Source organism: Poeciliopsis prolifica, unplaced genomic scaffold (genome assembly GCF_027474105.1).
Source record: "Poeciliopsis prolifica strain line A6 unplaced genomic scaffold, Auburn_PproV2 SCAFFOLD040, whole genome shotgun sequence".
In the NCBI taxonomy this organism is placed as follows: Eukaryota; Metazoa; Chordata; class Actinopteri; order Cyprinodontiformes; family Poeciliidae; genus Poeciliopsis; species Poeciliopsis prolifica.
Genome location: NW_026562415.1, coordinates 1097739 through 1124268, shown reverse-complemented (window position 1 = coordinate 1124268; position 26530 = coordinate 1097739). Strand labels below are relative to the sequence as shown.

General features: G+C 40.2%; 1 protein-coding gene across 2 annotated transcripts; it reads left to right on the top strand.

The window, feature by feature from the left end:
- The first annotated feature begins 3185 nt into the window (after positions 1-3185).
- LOC129375657 (hepatocyte growth factor-like) lies at positions 3186-25300 on the top strand. 2 transcript variants are annotated; one of them, XM_055054896.1, is made up of 18 exons: positions 3186-3347; positions 7163-7322; positions 7519-7631; positions 8194-8308; positions 12413-12555; positions 12736-12856; positions 13025-13143; positions 16423-16594; positions 16701-16834; positions 18099-18192; positions 19312-19451; positions 20801-20833; positions 21030-21138; positions 21217-21294; positions 21399-21536; positions 22048-22154; positions 22274-22407; positions 22604-25300. In XM_055054896.1, the coding sequence occupies exons 1-18, from the start codon at positions 3284-3286 to the stop codon at positions 22778-22780; spliced, it is 2151 nt and encodes a 716-aa protein (XP_054910871.1). In that variant the 5' UTR covers positions 3186-3283; the 3' UTR covers positions 22781-25300. The 2 variants fall into 2 exon arrangements, with proteins under 2 accessions (XP_054910871.1, XP_054910870.1); XM_055054895.1 differs by having other exon boundaries at positions 16683-16834.
- The last annotated feature ends 1230 nt before the right edge of the window (positions 25301-26530 follow it).

Genomic DNA, 26530 nt, shown 5'->3' with positions numbered 1-26530 from the left:
GTACTTTTAAACTCCAGTATCAGTGTGAGATCCCTATAATAAAGGTATTGTAAATTTCTGTGATGCAGTGGACTTTATCCAGTCGTATCCTTAAACCGTATCCTGTAAAATGGCTTTATAAGGTCAGCCTCAAACGATTCACTGGAATATGCCATGAACAGACTCTTGGCACCGTTTCTTCCCTCATAATCTGTTTATGCTTTGAGGACTGTTCGACCAGAACAAACATTCCCCCAGTCTCTGACAGATATTTTTCATCCCTCTCAAGATTGGATTTTCATGAGAGTCGTCAGCTCTTTTTGTAGCAGTGTGTCACCAAACTAGGTCTGGGTAATATGGTCTCATGTTTTTCACTTTGGCAGATTTTGATCTCAGGCTGTTTGGATTGATTGTATCTGTGCACAACAATTTTATGTCTCACCAAATTCTCTTTTAGATTTTGGTCTGGGGTTTAGCTGGATTAAAATTACCTGGTTGTCTGTGGGATGGATGGGTTTAGTATAGAAATAAGGTGAGATGCTTTGTTATCTGGGGTGATCAAAGTGGAGAACTGCAGGTCAGGGTAAAGGTACGCTACTCAGGAGCCAGCGATCTACAGCTTTTAGATGTTCCCTGGTCCAACAGACTTGAATAAAATAGTTGAATCACTTCCTCGGTGAAATCAAATTCTCCAAAGTCCTGCTAATGATCTGAAGTATTTCACTCAGGTGTGATGGAGCAGGTGAATACCCCAGGGTTGGGGTTTTAGCTTCCTGGGAGGGTTTCCGAATCTCTGGGAGGAGATCTTGAGACAAACCCAGAAATCACTGGAAGGAAGTGTACATCAGTTATAGCCTGGAACGCCTTGGATCACAAGAACAAGCTCACACTGTTCCTAGGCAGAGTAATGTCTGAGTTTCCCTCCTGGGCTCATGGCCTGATCTTATAAATGGGAGAATATTTCACCAAAAAGGTGTGGAGGAAACTAGTGAATAAAATATAGAATGCGATAGCTGCACTGTTCTGTGATAGATTTCTTTTCCTGTGACAGAGGCTAAGGGAGGGAATGTGCATCCCTGGGTAAAAATATTTTCCGCGGGTGAGAATTTACAGCTTAACAAGACAATAACCTCGAGAATATTAACTCATGCCTCTATTTTCCATGCCTCATTTGTCTTACGCGTGAGCTTCTTCCAGCTGCCTCTAGCTATAGGTGTGATCTAATCCGGATGGTGTCAAATTTTAACTTGGCAGCATCTAGTATTGTACCTGGATCCAGGGTACGTAAAAGTCAACATTTAGCTGACTTTTACCCAAATAAATGTTTAAATTTCTTTTGAAAAGCACTGAGTGGTCCTGCACACGCTTGGCCATTATCCCAGGGTACTGTTTAACACTCATCACTTTCTGTCAAACTTAGTTGTGCTTAAACATGTGGAGAACTTTAGCATATTTTTAAATTTCTCCTACAGGCAAGAAACGGCATCAAGCTCACACTTCTGTAAATCTTCGAGAACCATGACTTGACATTGGTTTTGTATTTTCATATTAATCTTCAGGTCCTTTACCTCTGATGAAGAAGAAAAAAAGCCGCTAAACGCTATGTAGTGCACCATTTAATGAATGAGTGGCCAACTCTAACAGTAGTGGTTAATGCTTGGATCGGATGATGGTGATTGACCCTATGTCTCTGACACAGAAAGTTTCCCATATTTCCTATGTATTTTTCAGTTTAAATGCTCAGGCCTCAAGTCAGTTTGATTGATTGAAGCTTTATCAAAACCAGAATCTCATAGATTTCTTTGTTTGTTTCAGTTGGCAAGAGTTTCGTGTCGAGCTCTGGCAAAGCCTTTCAATGTGTTCTCGGACCTCTCGCTGAGCTACGTCTGCTTGTTTTGCCAATCCATTATGTCTGTGATCCCTCTCTGGTTCTGCTTTAGATATTGTGAAACTAGCTAATTCTCTGGGGATGCAATCAATACTTTAGACCAAGTGCTCTTCTGGCGCTCCATGTAAAGAATCCCATCTGTCTTTTCAACTGAGCCAAAGGGAGGATCAGTGAGGAGACACACCAGAGAACCTTGTCAAAAAGATCCCATCTGATGATAACAGGTCTAGTACCGATCAACATCATTATCTTCACAACTGCTTTATTCTTTATCTGGCATAACAAAGCCAAATTAAGCACGGGCTTCCGATTGTTGTTGGATCGTGGAAGGTCTTTGCCATCAATAAACTCTTACAAGACAACTTTACTACTTGTCAACTTTGCTACAGTCCAAGGTGAATGAACTTTCTGAGATTCAGCGAGTTCCATGTAAAAAGTCGCGTTACACTTTGAAAAGATGTGATGACACACAAGTACTAAACAAGTGAAGCCATAGGTCAGTCAAAAGTTTAAATGCATTAAGCAAATGATGGAACTTTAAAGCATTGTAAAAGCAGCAGTAGGATATTTAACATTCTATTTATTGTAATTATTTTTTTCTTTTGTAACTCATTGGGTAAATTAATTAATATATATAAATATATAATATTCCCAACTCTCTTTTCTGGAGTGAAGTGGAAGATTTTCCTCAATTTCCCATTTTCACTTTCCCCAAGACAAATCTCACTACATATGAGCCACGGATGTAAAGGCGACATATTTGCAGCAACTGTTTGATATTATGGGCCAAGACCACAAAATGTTTCTGAGAACTTGTTAAGTCTGTGGCACAAAGAAAGATAAGGCAGTTCTGAAAGCAATAAGATTCCATATTGATACCAGCAAGGTGTAATTAAGCGACTCCGAGTGTATATTCAACTATATTAGGATTTAACATTTTGGACACAAATATATTAAAAAAAAGTGTTTTCACTTGACCCAGAAAAAAATAAAAAATAAGAAAACTCAAATAAATCACATTCAGTCTTCTGAGTTGTGTGTTAAGTTCACACCGGAACTGTCATCCGATTTTGCAAAAAATTGCGGGGGGAACAAAGGAAAAAAAACAAAAAACAAAAAAAATTAGATTTTATTTTGAAAAACGCCTTCCGGAAACAGCGTGCTGCAGCGTGAAGGGTTTGACAGCGGTGAGGCAAAGAGGAGGGCATGGGGCGGGTGGGGGGTGCTTCCAAACTTTTGGCGAAAAGGGGGTTGAACCAAGGACGTGTGTGGCTTCTGAGGGGGGAAAGTAGCATCCGTGTGAGGAAGGCGAGTCTCCTGCAGATCATCAGTCTCTCTGTGGACTCGAACCGGCAGCCGTGTCAGTCGCTCTGTTGATCCGGATTCTACTCTGATCCCTGAAGTCTGGACCCAACCATGAGTGCAAGCGTGTGGAGTTACCAGGTGTTGGTGTGCGTTGTGGTGATTTTTGTGCATACAGGTAAGAATTGTGAAGCTTGGATTCTGTTAGATTTGCTTTTAAAATTAGAAAAACAGACACAAAAAAAAGAGAAAAAAAATTGATGGCATGGAGTGCATTTTTAATTTTACATTCAAGTCATAAATGTGCAACAAAAAAAAAAATCAAATATTTGGCTTAAAATTCTAATATCTGAAAGTTGCTCGTTATTTTCCTTTGAAAATGTAAGAAACTTTTTTTAACAACTTTGTACAATTTTACTTGAGCAGCTAATAATTTAAACAGTTTCAACTATGAAATTTCCTAACATGTCAATTGGCAAAAAAAAAAAGCTTAAACTGCAAATAAACTGACAGCATTGATATCAGATCAGCACATCAGCTGATTTTACAACTTTCCCCTCAAAGATTTTTAAACCATTCATCATTAAACATTAGACGGTCTGACACTGAGCTGCAGAGAAGATGCCTGAAACATGCTGTGATTTATCACTGCACCCGCCTTCAATTAAATGTATCCAAATGAGCCGGGTGTAAATTATTGGTTATCTGAACGCTTGCCCCAGCTCACATCTGTCCAGCCAGAAAGGTCAACAAGTAAAGCACTGTGTCTGTAGTTACCACCTCTAGGGGTGTTGACCCTGACCTTTGACCGCACCAGAGGTGGGAACAGTAAAAATGTGCACCGGGGTGTTTGTGCATCTAGATAGAAATGATGTGTGAAACGGAGCAAGAAGCAAGGCATTACAAAGCAGGGAGTGAGTGTGTGTGTGTGTGTGTGTGTGTGTGTGTGTGTGTGTGTGTGTGTGTGTGTGTGTGTGTGTGTGTGTGTGTGTGTGTGTGGTGGACTGGGGTGGAGGGGGCTTAACATCTGGCTGCTCGATACTCCAGCACATTTGCACCCTCCAAAACAGATGTATTGTCTGCTTAATTCCCAGACAGAGCCTCTAACCTGCTTCTTTCCTGTTTTTCTTGTATGGCTATGCGCCTGGAAAGTGAGTATTTTTGAAACGGTCACAAAAATGTTGTCATCCATGGAGGCAAATCATTTTTGAACGTAGGAGAATTGTGGTTCCACTATCATGTTGGAACATGGTGGTGGGACCACCATGCTGTGGTTCAGGGTAGCTGATCAGATGCAGGAAAATCCTGGAGGAATTGCGCTGCTGCTGATTCACCTTCCAAACTCATCTTAGCAGGCAGCCAGAGCTATCTGAAATGATTCAGGTCGTCATTTCAGTGGGTTGTAGTGATCAAAATTCATCCCTGATTCCAAGTTAGAAACCAGGAAATTGAAGTGTGTCCAATCCTTCTCCAAGCTGAGCAGGAGCTTCTATGAGTTCATTTGTGATTGTTGCAAGCTTTGTAGGGGACACAGACACCATGTGGTGGAATGTTCTCTGATCAGATCTGAGCAAAACTAAACTATTTAGCCGAATCGCAATGCAGTATGTATGGGGGGAAAAGATGAACAGCACTCATCCTATTAAACGCACCATTCCTACAGTGAGTAATGGTGGTGGCAGCATCATGGTGAGGAGCTGCTTTTCTTTGGCAGCCGCATAAAAACTGGTGTGACTTGAAGGGAAGATTCTTTTTTTTTTCCAGCTGAAAAGAAGGTTAACAAGTTGTGCACAATTGAGGATGGAAAGTGGTTGATGCAGGGGGCGGAGCTTCACCTTTTAACGGGGAAGGAGAGGAAACTGCCAGATGCAGCTATATTCATGTCATAGACTGGTTCAGTCAAACGATCTCCAACTTAAACGGTTTCAGTTCTCCAACATTCCCTCCCCATCCACATTTTTCGAATGCAAATTTGAACCTGTTTCGTCGAATACGGCTGCCTCTTCCCATTAAATCCTGTCACTGTCGCCTCCTCCTCCCACCCTCTTCCCTCTGAGCACCTTTTATCCTTATCCTCATGCTTCAACAAAATACTTGGGAGATATGTGGAGATAGCAGGGGTCTGAGTGCAAGGAGAGGAAGAGACTAAGTGAAATCTAATTGAGCGGCCTGGCCAGACATCAGGGCTGGAACAACACGGTGATGACTGCCAGATGTGGTCCAGTGGAGCCCAAACATTAATAACATGTCCTCCCCTAAAACCATTTTCAACCACGACAAGCCTCTAAACGGTCCACAGTTTACAGAATCCTAAGTACACACACAGCGTCTTGTGTTGGGTCTTGGCACCGGGGCATGCGGCTGTAACTCGGTAGCAAAAGATTTTCCTGGATGATTTATGTCGCACTTGCCTTTAATTACAAACTTAAAGTTTAAAGGTGCCTGGGAGCACTAGGAAACTACAGTTGCGGCAGAACTCAATCCGGCTAAAGGAAGAACTTTTTTCCCTTTTCCAGAGCAGGTAAAAATGAATGATTCGTGTCACGAAATGTTCGTTCTAAAATATGATGCTGTCCTATTTCTGAACCCGCCGTGATCCCATGTGCATTGTGCCACATTTTTGCAATGATAGACTTCTCTTTTGATGTGCTTCTTCCAAAGAAACTCCTTTCAACAAAGCTCTATAAATAAGGCAAGAAAGAAATATAATGGGTCCATTTGCTCTGCCGACAGCTTGACGGTTCATTTTCCACACACACTGTGTTTTCTTTTTTTCTTTTTCTTGCGTTTCCAAAAGCCGAGAGGCTATACATTAAGCATCATACATAAAAAAACTATCTTTTTATTAGAAATTTCAAGTTTCTCTGGCAAGCAGGGTCACTGAATGAAAGTTCTGGTTGCTCAATATAAAAAGAAATAAACGAAAAGTCAGCATTGTTAAACAGCAGGACTTCTTTTAAGTCTTTACCAACGCTTACAAAATCGCAAATGCAAGATTATGAAATTGCTTTCCGTAGGAGTCGTGATAACTCATAAATACATCAGTAACTTAAAACTGAACCGTGCCAAATATGACAGAATTGGGGTTGGGAGGAGAAGACCTCAGCCAGTAAAATATGAGATCTGCTTTCATGAGGGTATCCAATGCAGCACATGAGCTTGCTGACAGGTGTCACTTTCCTTTGTCAGTCTTCACACCTCAGGATAGTTTAGCTTCGGATGCAGACATGCTTTTTGAAAAGGGCTTTCCTCCCTGAGAACATTTCACTTTCGTTCTTCTGACATTCTCTGTAAACCAGCTGACATGGAAAGGATCAGACGTCTGCTGCTTCCAGATAAAGCAAACATGAAGCGGTTTTCTTGAATATCTGCTGGAGAACTCGGCCCCGAACGGCAAAGTGCAATTCGAAAAAGAATCGGCTCTGACAGGAGTTTACTTGGCACTTTCGAAATCGACATTGCCTTTGCTGTTGTGCCAACGGTTTGCTGCAAAATTGCTACTAAAAATTTGATGAATGCGTCTCCTGAAATGTGCCAAACAAGCTGCAGAACATCACGGGAAAGATTGCACAATGTGCAGAGAGGCAATAACCGTTAACGCGGAAGCGTTTTGAGTCATGCCGTTGAAAACGATACGGTGTTTTGGGTGGTGTTAAAATAAACAACACAGAAGTTCAGACTTGTTTTTTAAAATGCCAGTTACCCTTTGGAGTTCATTTCAGTTGACTGAGATTCCAAATAAGAAATGTTCCTCAGGCCTTCAGAGGTATGACTGTAAGTTTGTTGCTGCACTAAAGAATACAGCAAATACTTTTGGAACTTTACAGAAATTTTCAGGATTAAGTCAGATACTCGCTAACTTAATCAGCTGACTTATTTAAAATGTAACTCCTTAAATTTCGCCTAAAAATACAAGCCCACTTCCTGTAAGTTTTTGAATAAGCTCTCTGAGGAAACAAATTCTTATAAAAATCATATCTCTGTACATTTTAGGTTGCTGTCAAAAACCCCGTCGTCAGTCTTTACAGAAGTATGAAAAGAGTGAGAACCACATGCTGATTTGCACAGACTGTCCTCAAACTCCAGTGGTACAAAATAGCCGCTCACAAGAGCACTGCGCGCGAAAATGCAAGAAGAAAAACTTCATTTGCAGGTGAGTCACAGCTTCTTGGGGTTTTTTTTCATCTTTTCTCTGAATTCACTTGATTTCCCTGCATCGTGCTGCCGTTCCTCCCATGTTTCTGGTTGTATTTACATATTTTTGTTGTTTGTCATGTGGTCATCTTTCAACTGCTTCCCCTGTGTGTGTGAACGCGCGTGTGTGTGTGTGTGTGTGTGTGTGTCCGCAGAGCTTTCAACTTTCAAAAGGACAACAGGAAATGCCACTTGCTTCCTTTTGACCGTTTCACCCACGGTGCGCAGAAGCAGGCCAACATCAACTTCACTTTATGCGAGAAAAAAGGTAAATGTTATGGTTTTCAGAGGCACGTCGGTGTTTTTCTCATGAGAACAGTGGCGGAGCGAAGGATTTGCTCAAGTTGTTTGTAGTGGTGACACATATGTGTTAGTTCGTTAAGTCGAAGGTGTTTGCTTTCCCTGTTGACATTTTCAGAAGAAATGAATCTCTCTACGCCCAGCAGTTGACTCACTCTGGTGTGGAAAGCCAGCACTTAAACGTCTCAGCTTAAGTGGAGCATAAATAAAAAATAGAAATAATAAAAAAACATTGCTTGCTTAAACCCATCACAAGAGCTTTGCCTGAAATGTAAGCTGTTGAATCTATCACTTTAGATTTTATTGCGGAATTTACAAAAGCTCCCTCCTGCGACATTTAATGAACTTCTGGGACTTGAGATGACTAAATGCTCTCAGGAGAAATATCTCCTTTTGACCATACTTGGGCAGCTATGTCTGAGTCAGTTGATGGCAGTTCAACTTTTTGGCACCTGTTCGCACTTGGCACAATGACAAAACATTCAAAACCTGATGCCTTCCGATGTCTCCTGTACCTTTTGTTCTCATAGAATATATTAGAGAGTGCATCAGCGGCACCAAGGACAACTACAGAGGGAGGAGGTCTTGGACGAAGTCAAACATCACTTGCCAAGCTTGGTCTGATAATAACATCAATGAACACACGTGAGTCCTCTTTTTTATCCCGGAGCCTAACAGATTGTCATGCTGCTGTGTTTAAATCAAACAGTTGCCTCTTTAGCTTTTGCATTGAAACATCCAAGTGTGTTTCGTCACACTTAGATGTTTTAGAGAAAAGTTTGGCCCATTCTTCTTCTCAGAATTATGTTTTATTCAGCCACGCTGGAGGGTTTTCAGGCATAATTCTCATTTTCCTTCATGATGTTCCTGGTTGGAAGCAAAAATTCGCATCGTGCTAACACCTCCATGTTTGTCTGTTTGTGTAATGCTCTGTTTAGTGTTGCAGTCACTTGATACCAGACGTAGCATGAGACACATTCCATAATGTTTGGCTCTTGTGAGTCTGAATTATTTCCTTTTCGTCTTGGTGACTCTTCGTTAATTGGTAAACCTTGTCACTGTTCTTGCCTGTTGGTTTGACAGGCTTGTTTCTGTAATGAATAACAATTTTTTTTATTTGAAAACTGTATTTTGATTCCGCTTTGGATATTTTTCTCTATTTAATTTAAAACATGTATGACACAAAAGCAAAATAAGAAATCTCTATGGGGAAAATATGCTTTCACTGCTATTATTTTTTAGTGATTTACCCATTATTTAGTGTGATTGTTTCATAAAAAGTTCTGGTTCCTTGCTCACCAGACATTGTGTTGATCATACACTTCCTCTTGCTAAAGTTCCTGTAGATTAAATCCAAAAAGCTTCAAAGCTCACGTCTTTTTTTAGACTTCCAGCTTCTTCCAGGATGCTTCTTGTATTTTTCTCTGTGCCTGATACTAAACAGGCCTCAGTATCTGATTTATTGTTGCTCGGTTCATCCCCTTCCACCTCAGGGGTTAAGGGAAGGTGGAGGCTCAGAGACCGTTGAACGTTTATCCAGAGTTAAGTCAGATTTCTTTCAACACATGTAGGGATGTCCTCCCTGTTGACTCTTTTTTTTTTTTTTTGACTCTGCTGCACCAGAGGCCATCAGGTGTATCCCAGAGATGTTTTTTCTCGTCCACAACAGGGCGAGATGAGTGACTTCGCAGAGATGGATCTTTGCCAGCTTCTCATTAGCGGTGCTCATTAGTTACAAGACATTTTAACTGTGGCAGAGAGGGGATTTGGGAGAGGGGGTAATAACAGTTTGAGGAGGTGCGGAGTGAATAATAGAAGCGGAGCAGAATAAAATAAAGAAGGCGCAAAGATTTATAGACTGAAGTCATTTTTTTGTCTTGTGTCCAGCTAAGTTCACTGAGTTACAAGCATACTGAGAGAATACACAGGTTTGCTCACAATTAAAACAGATTGCAGTGTGGCTCCTCTCCTGTTCTGCACTGTCCCGGTCCTGTCATCACTTTCCACAAGCAGTGGTTAACATAAGGAAACCTTTGTCATCGTTTATTTGACACATGGTCTCCGTGCTCTACTCCAATAGAAGTGGACCTCTAATGTCAAATGTTCAAATAAGAGATTAACTGAAGGGAGATTTAGTACCACTGTGGACATACATAGCATGGGACTGCCCTGCTGTGTGAGAATTACCACCCCACAGAACAATGCGCCATTTGAGGTTCAGGTAACTATTATTTTCATGCTTGGCTTATTAAGGTGGTGGGGAGGAAGTATTTTCTCAGGAGGTACCCGTCAAGGAGTGGAACTTCCACCTGTTGTCTGTCTTTGAGGCTTTAAGCTGAAAGCGGTGTCAGCCAGTCAAGCGTGGAGAATGTGCAACTCCTTCTTGTTTTACATGAGAACTTGAGCTTGATTTAGCCCTCTCGTTTGTGGAGATCCAGGAATTAGGGAAACGAATTTTACAATGTTTTGAACTTCAAAAAGAGACGTTGCGTGTTAAGTGTGATCAATCCACAAGTGTCTGTTTGGTTGAAGGGAGATTTTATGATGTAAAAACAGAGAGCTTGTTTTTTTTTATGCACAGCATCTTAAATAAAACATCAGAGATGGTTAATTTTATTGAGGCTTAAGTGTTTATAGGCAGATATTCTCGGTCTTCCGTGACAATATGGTCAATATTTTGCCAGTTCTGGGTTTTCTTAGCTAATGATAGCATAGCAAAGCTTAAGCTGGTAAAAACTGTTTCTCCTTCTAATGTTTAAATATTTGTAAGCTTTAGAAGTATTTGTAGGTAGACTTAATGTATGTGTTGTTGGGGCATACACTATAGATTCAGTTGCTAGAATTATATAATATTTTTGCATGGCTAATATTAGCCAAACAATGCTAAAGATGGCAGAATGTGTTTGCTCTGGGAAACTTTTCAGTTAAAAGAAAGTGAAAAATTACACTCTTCTATGTAATTTCAATAAGCATTAAAATTCTTCTAATCATCTTTTTAATGTGAATGAAACAGTGCATGTAATAGTTAATTGAGCTAAGAAAATCTTACTTAATACTACTTGTCTAGCAACAGTTGGTCAGTAATTTTTTTGCATTTTTTTTCTATTTTGGAAGAAAATATGGCATGAATATTTAGTTGATGTGCTTTAGTTTGTATCCTGAATTTCTAAATTGTTTTGTAATTATATTTGTGCATATACAACAAGGTTAGAAAAACGTAAGTTATTTTTTCCCCACTGAAATTATGAGTTCACCTGAAATACAGAGTTTGCTGTAAATTTTGTTCAGACATTTTGCAGCAGTTACTTCAGGCCCAGATTTCATCTTCGGTGTTATCCAAAATCAAGCCAATATGTGTTGTTGGCTCAAAGAAGGAAGCATGTGTGCAGAGTGTCTGACTGCAGTCCAATGGGAACAGATTTTGGCAAAATGATGAATAACTGGCCAACATCTGTTAGCAAAACATCATTACAGCTAACTTGCTCCCATGCTGCAGCCTTTTCTGTTCTCCCTAAACTTTTACTTAAAGTGGGAAAACTCGTGATTCCGTTTCTAAATTAACAACACAGCATTTCTGATAGAGTCCTACAGTGTACTAAGTTTGTGAGTTACACAAAACAGATGTGATCTTTGGCCCGAAGCAAAGATTCATGCTGTTTTGAAGCAAGTGTTTTGTTTTAGTAACATGCATAAATGAGAACGTAGGACGGAGGATCTAGGCATGACTGTGAGGTCGAATGGTTTTTGTCCATTTTCACTGTCACACTCATTTTATTTGCCAAGTTAAAAACTAAGCTTACTTTCATTGTTAGATGGAATGATTTGCATAATCAGTGAAATCTTGAAAGAGCCTCATAAAAGCCATACAATAGGCCTACAAGGAAGTGTTTAAACAAGTTACAGAAGGAAGAACTTTGTTTTTTTTTTCTGTTACTCGTTGGACAAGATTTTTGACGTTTCTCACGCTTTCCTTTTCAGTTCCCATTCATTCGTTTCATATTGCCTCTCTTTGGTAAAGTGAGTCTGAAGCTTCCCCTTCTGTCATCAGTCGCTGTCTTGTGGTCTGCATGAATCAGGGAGTGCTGACGTGTCAGGTTTTTATCATCCTGCCTTTGGAGAAGATGAATTTTACGCACTGTCCATTTGGCTTGGGGAGGGGGGGATTCTTTGCCGCCCCTTCTTTTCTACACCATGTTTGCACGAGATGCTATTTTTTATTTCTAACACTTTCCTTGACACTAATGTGGTGTAACAGTTGACAGAGAAGGATTACCTTTAAATGCGCTCAAAGGTGGCCGGCGGAGGAGCTGCTCAGGCTGCTCCAACTGGCCCGTAGCGTAACTCTGTTCTGCTGCTGGTTACTGCGCTGTGACATTTGAGCTGCTTCACACATCACAGAGTCTGGAAATGGTTGGAATTAGTAATGTGATTATGCAAAAGGTGCTAACATGGAGATGAGAGACGTATTGATGACTTTGTTTGCATTTGATTGCTATGAGAGATCATTCCAGGACGTAAAGAAAACGAAGCCCGCTCAGACTGCAGGTGCTTGAATTTCAGAGTTATGCATTTAACATAATTAAGTTTCCCTTTGAATTTATTTGAGTTGTTATGGACTGGGCTTGCAGGCCAGTGTGATACTAAAAACACGGCCGCTACAAGCAAGCGTGCAAGGACTCCTGCAAATTTATTTTTACGGCTCATGCTATCGGTTAACACCTTCAGTGATGTCTGTCTGTGCCTCCTTAGGTTTTACCCAGACAGGTACCCAATGCAAGACCTGAGGGAAAACTTCTGCCGGAATCCCAACAACGACCCTGGTGGTCCATGGTGCTACACCACAGACCCCAATGTACGAGCTGAGGAGTGTGGAATACCACAGTGTTCACAGGGTAAGACAAAATCTCCTCTGTGGACAAAACGTTTCAGTTTAAGTAAAGCCAAAATCGAGAGGCACTCAAGAGTTTAATTAATGTTTGCATAGTTTATTGTTTTCTCTGTGCCTTAGGTTTTGTTTGCTTTCATGAAAAGGGGAAACAACATTTTGATAATTATTGTTTCTTTGTTGGCAGAAGTTTGCATGAGGTGCAATGGGGAGGATTATCGAGGCAAAGTGGACCAAACAGAAAGCGGCAAGGAGTGCCAGAGGTGGGACTCAAAATGGCCTCATGTACACCCGTTCCAGCCCAAAAAGTAAGCTGAAATCCACAACGTTGATCTTTCTCACAGACACCAGCACACACCCATGACAGATGCTTGAATAAATGACGCTAATGCTCAGGAGAGGTAGACCTCACCAGTTGTTATGACTTACTTCCCACCCGACTTCCTTTTCTCCCTCTTTTCACTCGTTCCCTGCAGGTATCGAGATAAAGACTTAAGGGACAACTATTGTCGTAACCCAAATAACCGTCTGCGGCCCTGGTGCTACACCATGGATCCCAGAACTCCGTGGGAGTACTGCAACATTACCATGTGTGGTAAGGGTGTTTTATATCTCCAGCTGGGAGCTTTGTTGACTAAAGTCTTCAAAGAAAGTGTGACAAGACCAACTGATTGTTTTTGCTCTGATTTATGACTACATTTTTCTCAACATCTTTCACGCTGCTAACCTTCAAACAATGTGTCACACAACTGTGAATCTGTTAAAGACATGGTCCCTTTTTTTTGGTTTTGTATCACCAGCAGGTTTTATCATTGAAGTTGTTGTGTGGTTTTAGTGGTTGTCTGAAAATATAGTTCCCCCTTGAGAAGTCTTGGAAGTCGTCGTTTAATGTGGTGTTTGGCTTAAGATCCTTCCACCTCAACAAGGAAAAAGCGAATATGTTGTTTGTTACTGGGATCATCTGCCTGAATAAAGAGGCTGAAAATTGAACAGTGACAATGAAGGCCACTGTACCAACATGTTTCACACGGGGTTTTATAAAGACATAAGTACCCATTGAACTTTTTTAACATTTTGCGACATTACATACTCAAACTTGTATGTACTTTGTTGAGATTATATGACAGACCAACACAAAGTCAAGCCAATCTTGTGTATGAAAAGAAAGAAAAAATTATGATTTTTTTTTTTTTACAAATGAACATAAGAAACGTGTTTGGTGTATATGTATTTAGTTCATTTTAATGCAGTAGCCCTATATGACCCATAATTAGTGAAGTCTTAAGAGATATTTCTTCATAATTTGGCCATTATGTGAAAGTAGCAAGTGTTGAAATGTCATGAGAGACTCTATTTGCAGTTTGCCACAAGCTGTTTTAAGCAAATATCATCAGGGGTGCTGTGGTGGTGCAGGGGCAAAGCATGGCCTAAGTATTGAGGCCTTAGTCCTCGTGGCGGTGGTCACAGTTTTGATTTCTGCCGGCCTGGAGATATTTGCCGCATGTCTTCTCCCTTTCTCATCATCCCGTTTCCTGTCTAACTACTTTCAAATAAAGGCCAGTAGAGCCAACAACAACTAAAAAAAAAGAAAAAGCGAACGTCCTCCATCCACAGAGCTCCATAATCACAGTGAAATCAGCGACTGCATGCTGTGGGAATGCAATTCTTCAACAAGTTCAGGGAAGTCGGTTTGAGTTGTCAGGAAAATAGATGGAGCAATGATTTCATTTTCTCGATGTACAAAGTTTACATAGACATATAAAGATTTGCAGCTGTAGCTGCAACAAAAAAAGTGGCTCTTCTAACTATTGACTAAGGCAGCCTGAACCATGTGTCACTTTTTCCCCTTTCATAATAGAGCACTACCTTGTGTTGATGTGTCACCGATAATCACCCCAAAATGCACCGAATTTTGTGGTTTTCACATGACAAAATGTGAGAATGTCCAGCAGACATGACGAGGCTTGCATGACAATATGGGCTCTGAAAGGGGACAGTAGCTGTTAGTGGCACGAACGTTGGGTTTGAATCGCAACATTTAGAGACAATTTAATGTGAAAGGAAGAAAGCGAGTGCAGATGCTTCCTCCAGAGGCTCGGGGGGTCAGCGAATGGTGTGATGAACATGAAAATGATGTGAATCATATGCTATGGCCCGCACAGACACTAGACTTCAACCTTACTTAACAGCAGTCGGAGACTTTGGACTTTCTGACGTCTCAGGCAGAGCTCTGTCGTCTTTAATCAATGCACAAATTGAGAATAGATCTGTTGGAAACGGTGTTTCATCAGAAAGTAAATGGAAATAATTTGGGGGAAACCTTACAGACCTTGAGTTGTTACACACCTGACACACATTATTAGGGTAGAGGTGAATAATATAACTTCACTTGACTCAGATTACATTTGGCTTTGAGTTTGATTTGTACCTTTGACAGCATTTGGTCTTCAGAGGTAAAAGAAGCATGGAATAAACATTCATGTCATTAGCAAATTCTTTCTTTTGTCAAAATGCTCTGCTGTACGCATCCTCTAAACACACACAACGTATTTCTCTCTCCGTCAAACCCATGCACACACACATGCATTTTACAGTACAGCTTATGATTTACGGCGAGGACGGAGGTTCTTCATTTGTCCAGATGTGTGCATCCCTCAATGCCTGCCCTCAGTGAGATAAAAACCACTGACCTGTACTGTGCGGCGCACACAGACACTGGCATGCGTTACATCAATCCAAAGAATCCCTCTCTTCCAACCGCCTTTTCGTTTCTGCCTCAAAACATTCCCGTTCCTCCTCCATCTTCCCTCATCTCATCTGTCAAAGGCTAAAGAAACAAAGACAGGGTTCCAGAGGGGAGAAGTGCCGCTACCCTTGCACTGCTAAAAGTTGAATTCCATCTGAAAATGTTTGAAATAGTTTGCCGATGGTTGAAGTGGCTCAAAGCTGACTGGTAAGGGTGCAAAGGCATTTGTAACTTCCGAAACTTTTCCAATTTAGACAAATTACAAAGCAAACTTTGATGTGTTACATTAACATTTTAGATGCGTCACTGTTGCTCACCCTCTCTGCAATGGTACTGTGTACAACATTTCACTACAAATCCAGCTGCAGGTCTTTTATGATGTGTTTCTATCAGATTTGTACATCGATGGGCTAAACCAGCTGTCTTCAAGACTCGACCTCCAGGGCCTGTGTCCTTCAGCTTTTAGACGTGTCCGTTTTCCAACACACCTGAATCAAATGCCTGAAATACCTCCTCCGAATGCAGCTGTGGTCTCCAGAGTCTTGCTGATGATCTCATTATTTGACTGGGGTGTGTTGAAGCAGAGGCACATCTAAAAGTTGCAGACCTCGAGGCATGGAGTTGAAGACTCCTGGCCTGAAGGGTTCGCCCGATATTTGCAAAATAGCTCAACTCAAATGACAGTCTGTGACAATCAATTTTTTGTCAAGTCTCGTCTTGCCAGAGACGAGACTTGACAAAATGTTGGCAGGTCAAAGGCAATTGAATATTTTCAGAAGGTCCTGTGGATGGTTTCTCTTTTACCCAAGAAATTTACAACTAATAATAATTTTTAGAAGATGTCATTTTGCAAGCATATGAGCGCTACTTTGAGCAAATTGATTAATTAATGCTGGTGGAAATCCCTGTGTGCAAGAATATGTGGCACCACTGTTGTGAGTTTCCTATGCCAATAGCAGCATGGAGGGAGTGCTACTGTTTTTGATCATCTGTCTCTACATTAAACATGACACATTTTTTAGAGGATTAACATCTTCCTCCTTTTCTTCCTCCCTCATTCTTATGTTGTGATCCAGCTGGTGACTTTCCCATCTTTCTCATGGATCCCGCAACATTTTTCTCTTGCAGACTCAGACCACAGTGAGGAAATCGATGTCAACACAACAACGTCCTGCATCCAGCAGGATGGCACAAATTACCGCGGGACGATGAACGTCACTCCAGAGGGTGTGACGTGTCAGCGGTGGGACTCCCAGTTCCCCCACAACCACTCGTTTCTCCCTGTGAACTTCAAATGCAAGTGAGCGATGGGAAGACATGCAGACCTCCTGAAACCAAATAAAGAACTGTCGACAACACCGTCATCAGCATCGTCATTTAAATTGTAGCCAATGTGTTTGTTACAGAGACCTTCGGGAAAATTACTGCCGCAACCCCGATGGAGCAGATTACCCATGGTGCTTCACCACAGACCCTGACCAGAGGATTGCAAAGTGCACCCATATCCCCAGATGTGATGCAGAAGCCACACCAAAAATAGGTAAATACGTAGATGTTATTCTGTTTTTCTTTGTCCATTATTTAACCTGCATTGAAAATTCGAACGTTTCTAAAAAGCAACCAGTAGACAATTGAGCTTCCAGCTTTCACTCAAAACAAAACTATTGTTGGGCTGCCACTAATGATTATTTTAGTAAACTAAGCCTTTCTTGAGCAATATTATGAGTATATTAAAGAAGCAAATCAATAAATACTTTAGTTTTATTTTAAATAAGAAAATAAACACTTTATTGCCTAAAATGCAATAAAACTTGAACTGGGTGAAACTAAAACTATGCTGCTTGAGGTCTTGGCTAAAACATATTTACAGATATTTTTTTATTGTTATTATTATTAATTTGGACTTAATTACTGCTCTGAATAAGCTGTTTTTTTCAGTCAATGTCATTATTTTGCATCTTGTATGCAATTAATCAATTACTAAATTAGTTGACAATTATTTCAGGATTTATCACAATTAATGCAATTAATTGTTTCAGGTCTAAATTACTGTAGTACGTTCATTACAATCTACCCTAAATGTTTGCAACAGTCGGGTGAGGATAGCTGGCAGAAATGTGAAGTTCAAGTTTACCAAGAGCATTTTTCATGCTGTTGCTTTTAGCCTCGCTGGTTTAAGCAACGATGTATTCAAATAAGAAACATGTTTTCTAAATACGTCACCGACAAAATGTTTTTCATGAACATCAGAAGCAACAAATAACAAACGTCTTGTAATTTGTAAAGAAAACCCGGCATTCTTCCTTAGAGAACATAATTCAAATACCGAACCACAGATGCTTAAAGACACATGTCATGTTTTTGCAAAGACACTCAGACGTTTCTATATCACTCTCACAGGACTGAGCCCCTTGGCAGCATGCTGCCCAATGAATTCCATTTCACTGGAGAACAAAAACACCAGACTTTGGCAATAGCGCTCGCTGTCGTTTCCCATGTTCCCCTGCTTTGTAACTCAGAGGACCACACATGGCATTTACTACAAGCCCTCTGTTTTCGAACAGATATAGTATCAATGATGTTTAAATGTTCTGTTATATGTGGGGAGCAATAGTTACACAGGCTGTCATCAACGCCGAACTGCTCCAAGCCACCAGAGTGAAACGTATTTTTGTTTCTCTTTGCAAATGCATGATTATGCTTTAATGCTATGTAGATATTCAGGTGTTTGCGAAACTGCATGACTTTGTTTTCCTTGGCACACTGGTGAATTTTTAATGAGATTTAATCTCACGCCTCTCTAGATTGTTACGAAGACAATGGAGAGATGTACCGAGGCGCCTTATCGACAACTCGATCAGGAATTCCCTGTGCAGACTGGGCTCCTCATATAAACAGGTAACAATGTAAAGAGAACTTGCTCTTGCCGCCATGGCGGTGTAGACTTGTTTTACTTTTTTTTGTTTTCTCTTGTCTGGGTAAGTGTTGACAGTTCAGTTCCCATCACTTTGTGAAAGTCTCTTTAATATTAATGAAGCAAAGCAGTGAAAATAAACAGTGAAAGGAAATCGGGGTGCCTCGGGGGTCCGTACCAGGTCTAATTATTATTCAGTTTACTGATGAGGGGAAGCTCTGGGGTCCTCCCCAAGTGACCCACCCTGACTAAGACGTTGCCCATTTTAGGACCTGTTGCTTTATGCTAAAGTAAGGCTGTTGCATTTACTTAATTTACAAGAATTTTAAAAGCCAGAATGGCACAGACAGATGGACATGTTCCAGAACCGACCCCTGACCCAAGGAAGTGCTTTCTGAGGAGAACAGATCAAAGCCAATCAGCTCCCTCGCATTCACTGCAGCCAGCAAGTCTACCCCGCTCAAGGTTAAGGGTCATCCCAGGGAAAACTGCTGAGAGCTACAGCTTGTTTAACATTCTCCTGGGAAGTGGAATTATCTTCACCCCCTGACAAATTGTTGCCCTTCGCTTGGCATCATTTTTGTGCCTGTGTGTCCAAACCCCTGCCTCGTAATTACTTTTCAAGGGTATTTTGGATATTTGAGAAGATTGCATTTAATTCTTGTACAGCCAAGTGGCGAAAAGACACATGATTAGATGTGAATTCCTACCAAGAGTACAACCAAATCGTTCCATGGAGGTTGTGGCTCCTGCTGGTCTGAGCCCTGCTGAATGCTTAGACTGCATACTTTCATACTCCCTTGAGCACCCTTCAGAAAACTCTGTTTCCTTCTATGTGCTCTGTGCAGCAAAGGCGAAGGATTCATTGCGCTATAAGAAACACAGAGCCAAACTTTCCAGGCATAATGGGATTGCTTACAGTTTGAATCTACTGTATGTGCGTGACAGCGCAACTCCATGTGCAGTATACACATACTTGGTTATTTTTAGAGCGAGAGGGTGTGTATTAATCTTCATGAGATGTGACCCAGTGTTAGCTCTCTGTTACACTGTGCACATGATAACAAATGCAATATGAGAACCTGTATTTGTGTGTCTTACAGTGGGGATTCTCACTCTACAATATCCCACGTAGGGCTGGAGAGGAACTACTGCCGGAATCCAGACCGAGACAAACATGGCCCCTGGTGTTACACGAGTCCAAATAACCGCTTGGTCTGGGACTACTGCAAGCTGAAGCAATGTGAGTCAATAAAGCGCTTCTAACATATGAAACAAAATTTCAGGAACTACAGAACCTGGACGCTTCTGTTTTCATAAACTTTAAGAGGCCCAGCTGATGCACCTGTTTCCAGGTGTTGCATAAACAGGATTAATACTGAAGCAGATGTAAAAAACCGCAATCTGTCTTTCTGAAGGTTAACTACCTCTGATGGTTACTATTATTAGCTCGCCTTTTTGGATGATGGAGACATAATTTGTTGATGGAGAAAGCTACTTTTTTTCCCCCCACACAAGACAAAGAAGTCTTGTGTGTTTGCACAAAGTTTAACCAACTTTGCAAGAAATAACTGTCTATGAAACAAGTCAGAACTTGTCTGTTCTAAGGCAAGTCTTTTCACTTTTTGTTGCTAGGTACCACACATAAATAGAATATTGTATAGAATGTTATTCTATACCGCAAAGCAAAACTGAGATATATTGCAAATAACAAAGCAATCTGTGGCCATAGATGTAACCAAGCTAGCTTTTTGCCTACATATTACTTTCTTTCTGCTAAGCTGAGCCACTTAACTAGTAGTTTTTGAGAAACAAGTCAAAAGTATTGGCTTTGATGATTAGCATAATTCTAATATACAGCCAGAAAGAATTTGTGTCTCTTTTTCTTTCCTGTTTTTGGTGCTGTGCAAAGCTTGCTGGCTTTTTAATGTTTAATGTTTTTTTTTTTTTTCAAGCACCTCAGAAGTGTCATTCAGCGATCAAAAATTAACTGGTCTTGTTGGAAGGAGAATTATCAAACATGAAAGTGTTTGTTTTGCAGTTAATCCTCCAGTTTCAACCAGTATTTCAGGATTCCTAAGCCACACTGACTGAAAGATTGTTCTGGTGTTGAGGTGTGGTGCAATAAATAAAATAATTTTGTTTCACAAACTTTTGGAACCACAACAGAGCACAATAATAGCACCTCGCTTCTCCATCTTGTCTGATGCCTTGTGTGATCCTTAAGCTGTGGTTTTGTTTGGCAGATAATACACATTGCCCAAACAGCTAACAGATGGTGAACCCGACTGCCAGTCTTTTATTTAAAAAAAAAAAAACAACACCGGTTCCTGGATCCAACATTTTCTGTGGCTGGTTTCAATCTCGGTGCTCTGAAGAACCTCTTATGAATGGCTGCATAATGATTTCCATAATGTAAAACATGTCTTCCATGAGATTTTTAGGTCTTGAACAAATTTATCCGCAGTGTTTGCTGTCAAAGCCTCTAACAATGATTCAGACGTGCAGATAAGTCTTTATAAAGCCTGCCATTTTCTTATGTTCCCTGCTGCTGTGAGGTCTGTTCTTACTGTTGTGATTTTCTTATATTAGGCGAATCAGCAACCGTGGCTCCTCAACCAAACAGTGAGTATCCATTTTGCTCATCTGCCCTCACTTGTCTAATCTTTTTCGTTGGCGTCCTATCTCTGATCTCCTCCCTTTTCCTTGTAATTCTTTAGATCTTACCCTTCTGTGTTCATTTACCTGGCTAAACAAATCATATTTCATGGTTGATCTTTTGAAGCTATAGTATACATGATCAAAATATCTCTTTATATAGATCTAACGAGGCCCAAGATATCATGCTTTGTGCATATAAACACCAGAATAGTTGGAGGACATGAAGTGCAAGGAACAGATGGCGGCTGGGTTGTGAGCATTCAAAGAAAGTAAGTTTGTTTTATGGAACACTCTCAAAGTTTGCAAAGATTGGCCAAGTCACAAATTATTTCTGCAAATTGTCTTAGGAAGCTTCATCGGTGTGGTGGATCACTGATCAGAGAGGACTGGGTCTTGACCACCTATGAGCAGTGCTTCACGTCCTGGTAATGATCTGGGTTTTTTGTACTTTCCCCAAATGATCAAGAATACCATTGTTTTCTCTGTGTCTTACCGTTTTTTTGGTGGTTTTTTTTATACCTCTCGTCAGTGTTCCAGACCTCAACGATTATAGCGTTCAAGTCGGGCTGCGTCACCTGAACGAATCTTCAAACCGTCCTAGATTGGGAATTTCTCGCCTGATATGTGGCCCAGAAGGATCTAATCTGGTTATGTTGAAACTAGAGAAGTAAGTACCCAGCTAGCAATGATGTTTCCGTTTATCTGTAAAAATATATTAACTATCAACATGCTACTTGCTCAGTTTGGGTCTCCAGAAAGTAAAACATGTTGGTTGTAGGGAGACGATGTTCTTGCTGCGTCAGAAGCTGAACAATTTGATGTATGTGGCTGAACCATAACTTATCCTCTCCACTAGAAATTCCTGAAAGAGAATGTTAAATTAAAACAATCCTACAATTAAGGGTTGGCCAAAATTCCTCTACTGGAATGTAAAACACTTCATTTGCATTTATTACACATCCATGACAGCATTTTCTGCTGCTTAACAGTTTCTAGGTTTAGGGGGTAATTATGTTTTCACAAAAAGCCAGGTTAATTTAAGGTTTTTTTTTTTTTCTTATTAAATGAAACCAATGTTTGGTAGTTGTTTTTGAAATTATTCTTGAAATTATTTCACAGAAATGTACATCTTAATCCTCAGATTGCGTGGTTGTAAATTACCCTTATGTTTGTTTCAGTCCTGCTCCGGTGTCTGAAGGTGCGTCGACTATTCATCTCCCGGTAAAAGAGTGTCACATCGCTGAGGGCACCAACTGCACCATGTACGGATGGGGGGAGACAAAAAGTACTGCCTTCCTTCACCCTAACTCCATCACCCTGTCAATGTTTAAAGATGTTGAAGCTCAACTATTTATACCATAGAGTATTTATTAAATCGCTGACTGTAGATCCCTCTCTGTTCAGATACAGGCCTGGATGAAGCTCTGAACTCCGTGACAATGCCCATGGTCGACAATGAAATGTGCTCACAGATCAAAGGGGATGCAGAGAAGAGCAGAATATGCGCTGGAGGCAACATAGGTGAAGGTGTATGCGAAGTGAGTGTCAACAGTGTGTCTGCTTTGCGTGGCTGAAACGGTGTTCTTGTTTAAATGTCCTTTTTTGTCATGGATTTTATAGAGATGTTATGCAAAGAGTGTCAAATCAGTTTAGCACATTTTAGGCTCGATTTAGTTGTAGAAGAGGTTCATTATTAGAACTGTCGACTTACTGTTTGTGTTCATTTAATTTCAGAGAGATTATGGCGGCCCGCTGGTTTGCCAGGAGCATCAACGAAAAGTTATCGTCGGTGTGAGCATCCCAAGGACTAAATGTGCCTCTGCGCAACCTGCCCTGTTTGTTAATGTTGCGTTCTATTCAGAGTGGATTTACAAAGTGTTTAGACTTTACCCCAGTTTGCCGAGGAACTGATGGGGCGGTGTAGGGAAGAGTCCTGTTGTGGACGCTGCACTGGGCTGCCGACGAAGAGGCAATCGGGACCAGAAAGCATCGCAAGTCCTCTTCAAGCTGAACCAAGCAATGAGGAAAAACTACCTTTGGGAGAGTTGCCACTCTGTTGGCACTCAGATTTAAAAGATGGAATGTACCCACCTTAAAATTCCAGGTGTGCTTGTTTTGGCGACTATAGTCTTTGGCACATGTGTCAAGCGTCTTTGTTGTGACATGTTCAGAATTTCTAAATTTATGCAAATAAGGCATCACAAAAGTTGTTTGTGAGTCAGATGGTGACCTTATCTCCTGGAATGTACTTGAACCTGGTTCCTGTGATGGCTACCAGTAAAGGTAGCTCCTCTTCAACTGGGATTTCTGTTTCTTTCAATTTGTTTAGCTGGGCTACAAATTGCTTTCTTTTACTTTAAAAAAATTGTATGGGAAAGATGAAACAATGCTGAAGGCCAAAAGTTCCACAATCCAGCAATTAGATAATCAGACATGTGTAAGTTTAAGTTAAACTATAATAAATATATTAAACAAATTTATCTACCTATCTTTTTCTCTCTATCTCTCTCGGTATCTCCAAATAAATAGGTGATAATTTAAATCAATGACTTAAATGTATATTATAAATACACAAGTCTTGTAAAATATATTATTAATTAGGATCATTTGAATTTATCCTATGCTAGAAATATAAATGTAACTATTTATATAGCAACACATTAGCATGATTAATTAAAGTTTTAGTGTATTCATTATGGTTTATTTCTAAACACACGTGCATCAATATTTATCTGTCAAATTATTTATTCTTTTATTGTGGCACTTTTGGCCTCCAGTCCAGTGTATAAATGGACTCATCTGCTCTGGTTGTCAGGTACTTTGCATATATCACAGCTGTTAGTTGTTTCAGTGTTAAAAGCATCAAGCAGACAACTGCGGAAACGGCTAAAAGAATGAAAACGTAAGCATGAAAATGTCATTAGAAAATTCCTCGTAGGCTCCCTATGAGAAAATAAGTAAGTCAGATGGTTTATGAAGCCAAAACTGTCTGACTGTAGGTCCAGCGGAGTTAGAAAAATTGGACTTTGGATACATAAATCGTTAATATGAGTACATCGAATACACAACAGCGGCAACCGTGGCCAACCTGGCAGATTTAATTGTGTGCAGTAGCCGAACTACCTTTTCCCCAGTTAACTGTAACTGTTGGTTTCCCCCCCGAGAGAGAGAGTAAGTAGGACTGAGCAAACTGCTCCAGATCTTATGCTAATATTTGTAGCATGAGAGAGAGAAGAGCCATGCCAAATATAACATGGCTGTTTGGTATCCAGTTTGGAGGGAACTGTGGCCCCTGGTGGGCTGTGTGTGGTCAGTAGAATATTTTTTCTTCATTTATATAAAAAGTGAGTGTGTGTACAGATCTGCAGATTTATTTTTTTTTCCATTGTGACATTGTGTACATTTTTATAGGTCTTATAGATCTGGATTATTGTTGGTTCATTTATAGGCTTCGGATGGGCTTCTTTGAACTTCTGATTGTGTGGAATATTTAAAAAAGCAAAAACTTACTAGGATGTAGTAATTTATATTTATTTTTTTAACTGAGAGGACAAAAATTGTCATAATTGGGTTCATAATTTGATGGTATGCTTACTTTGCGGGTCATATTACAAACATGGTATCAAAAAAGTTGGAAAGCTGGGCGAAATGTGAAGAAAGCAAATATACGGTTCACTCAGATTCCTCAAAAACACAGAGATGGCTCATCAGCTGCTGAAATGTGGCTGAAAGAAGGTTTGCAGAGTGAGAGGTTTCTCTACTATGCAAAAACAAACCGTGTTGTGCTGTTATTCTTCTATCTCCAGCACGTGATCTCCATGAGTTTCAGCTTTCTGCCTTGATCCGACAAACCAAAGTGTCACTTTCCATCTCTTTTCAGTTCATTACAAATGAGATAAACTTCTAAAATGGACAAGAACATTTCAGGACTTTCTTTTCTTGTTTTCTTCCTCGTTTTCTGTTGTAACTTTTTGGTTCTTTTCTGATTATGTTGCAAAAGCAGTCGGTAAAGTTTATGTCTTTACCTTTTGCTGCCCAAAAGAAACATTGCAAATCTTCTGCCTTCAAGAGTCTAAATTCATTTTTATGAATATATAACTGGTGACAATATTACAATGTAACTGCAAATCCAAACTGCTCATGTACATTTTACAAATGAAATCCAGAAAATGTGCATCTCAGCTGACAGGTGAAACCAAATGCCAAATGTTTTTATTTCCATGGGAGTTTTGTTTTGACTATATCCTGAATGTGTTGCAACTGTTATTTAATTCAGCCTAACGTAATGTAAATATGTAGATATGAGTTGTATATTTTGTGAACAGCACACTTATGAAATACAGCTGCTATTTCTTTTGTATCATGATATTTTTTAGATTTTTGTATCCTTTTATATTCATATTTTTAATAAACAGCTTTACAGTGGCCCGCTTCTCTTCCTCCGCGTGTTTTCATTCGTATAATTCCATTCATTCTGCTTTTGGCGGTCGTGACTTTCTCCTGCTGAGTGAAGCGAAGGCCTTGTGCATGATGAATATTCTTGAGTGGCTGCAGCAGCAGGGGTTATCCATACAACTAGTCAAGGAGATAAATTATAACGTCCTCAGAAACGTTGGGATAACAAATGCGGAGATCGTTGGCTTAAGTGGTGTGGAGTTCACTCTGGATGAGCTTTTCGGCCAACTTTGGGGTTGCTCAACATTAGATAAGAAATGCTTTGTGCTCCAGATTTAAGCTTAATTTTTGTGCCAAGTCATCAGTGGAGGATTTAAAACAGTATTCTAGGGTTTTCTTGCATGAAAGACAGAGGACAGGTATTGAGATTCGGCCACTCTAAACATTGATAAAAATATTCAAAGCACAAAGAAAATAATCTCTCGTGAGACGTTGTGTATCCTGTTTACAAACTGCGCTCTTAGGGCAGCACTTGTAAAAAGTCGCAGCTCTTTTTTTTTTTTTTTTTTGCATTTGATAGATGCAACTGCTCCAGAAATGAATTTATTCCACTTGCATTATGAAATAAAGAGTTTAAGAGGATGAGACTGGGAATGTCCTGTTTGTAATGGACTCGGTCCATAGTTTAGATGCTCTCCAGTTTCAAGATGGGTTTTTTTTTTCCCTTCAGCCCAGTCTGTTGACAGAAAAAAAAAACTATTAAATACATGTTGTGAGTTGCTAATACATCCCTCTGAAATTTGGCATTTAGGTGCTAATAGCACCCAATAGCATAGTTTCCTAAACTTTGCTAATTTCTTTTGCTATTCACTTTAAAAGAGCTGATGTTATTATGAGTGTAGCCTTCTGTTTTTGTTTTTTAATTTTTAAATTCAACGAAAAGTGCTAAGTGAGTGCTTTGTGTTCACCAGTGTCTTTTTTGTTCTTGTGGTTTGTCAACAATGGGGTACTGCTAATGTACAGCTAAGATAGTGTACTTTAACGTGGTTGTATTACCCCATTGACCCACAAGGGGGCAGTATAGTGCCAGGAACAACAGGTGTGGTTACCTTGAATTTGATTAGCTTTGGCCATACACCTGTTTTCCTTTTTGCTTCATTCAGTGAAGCTGTTCAGTGTTTGACAAGCACAGGGATGTTTCTGGTGATGTATAGTTTTTTTCCTCCTATACATTTCTGAATGTGAAATTTATTTGTTCAAAGATGT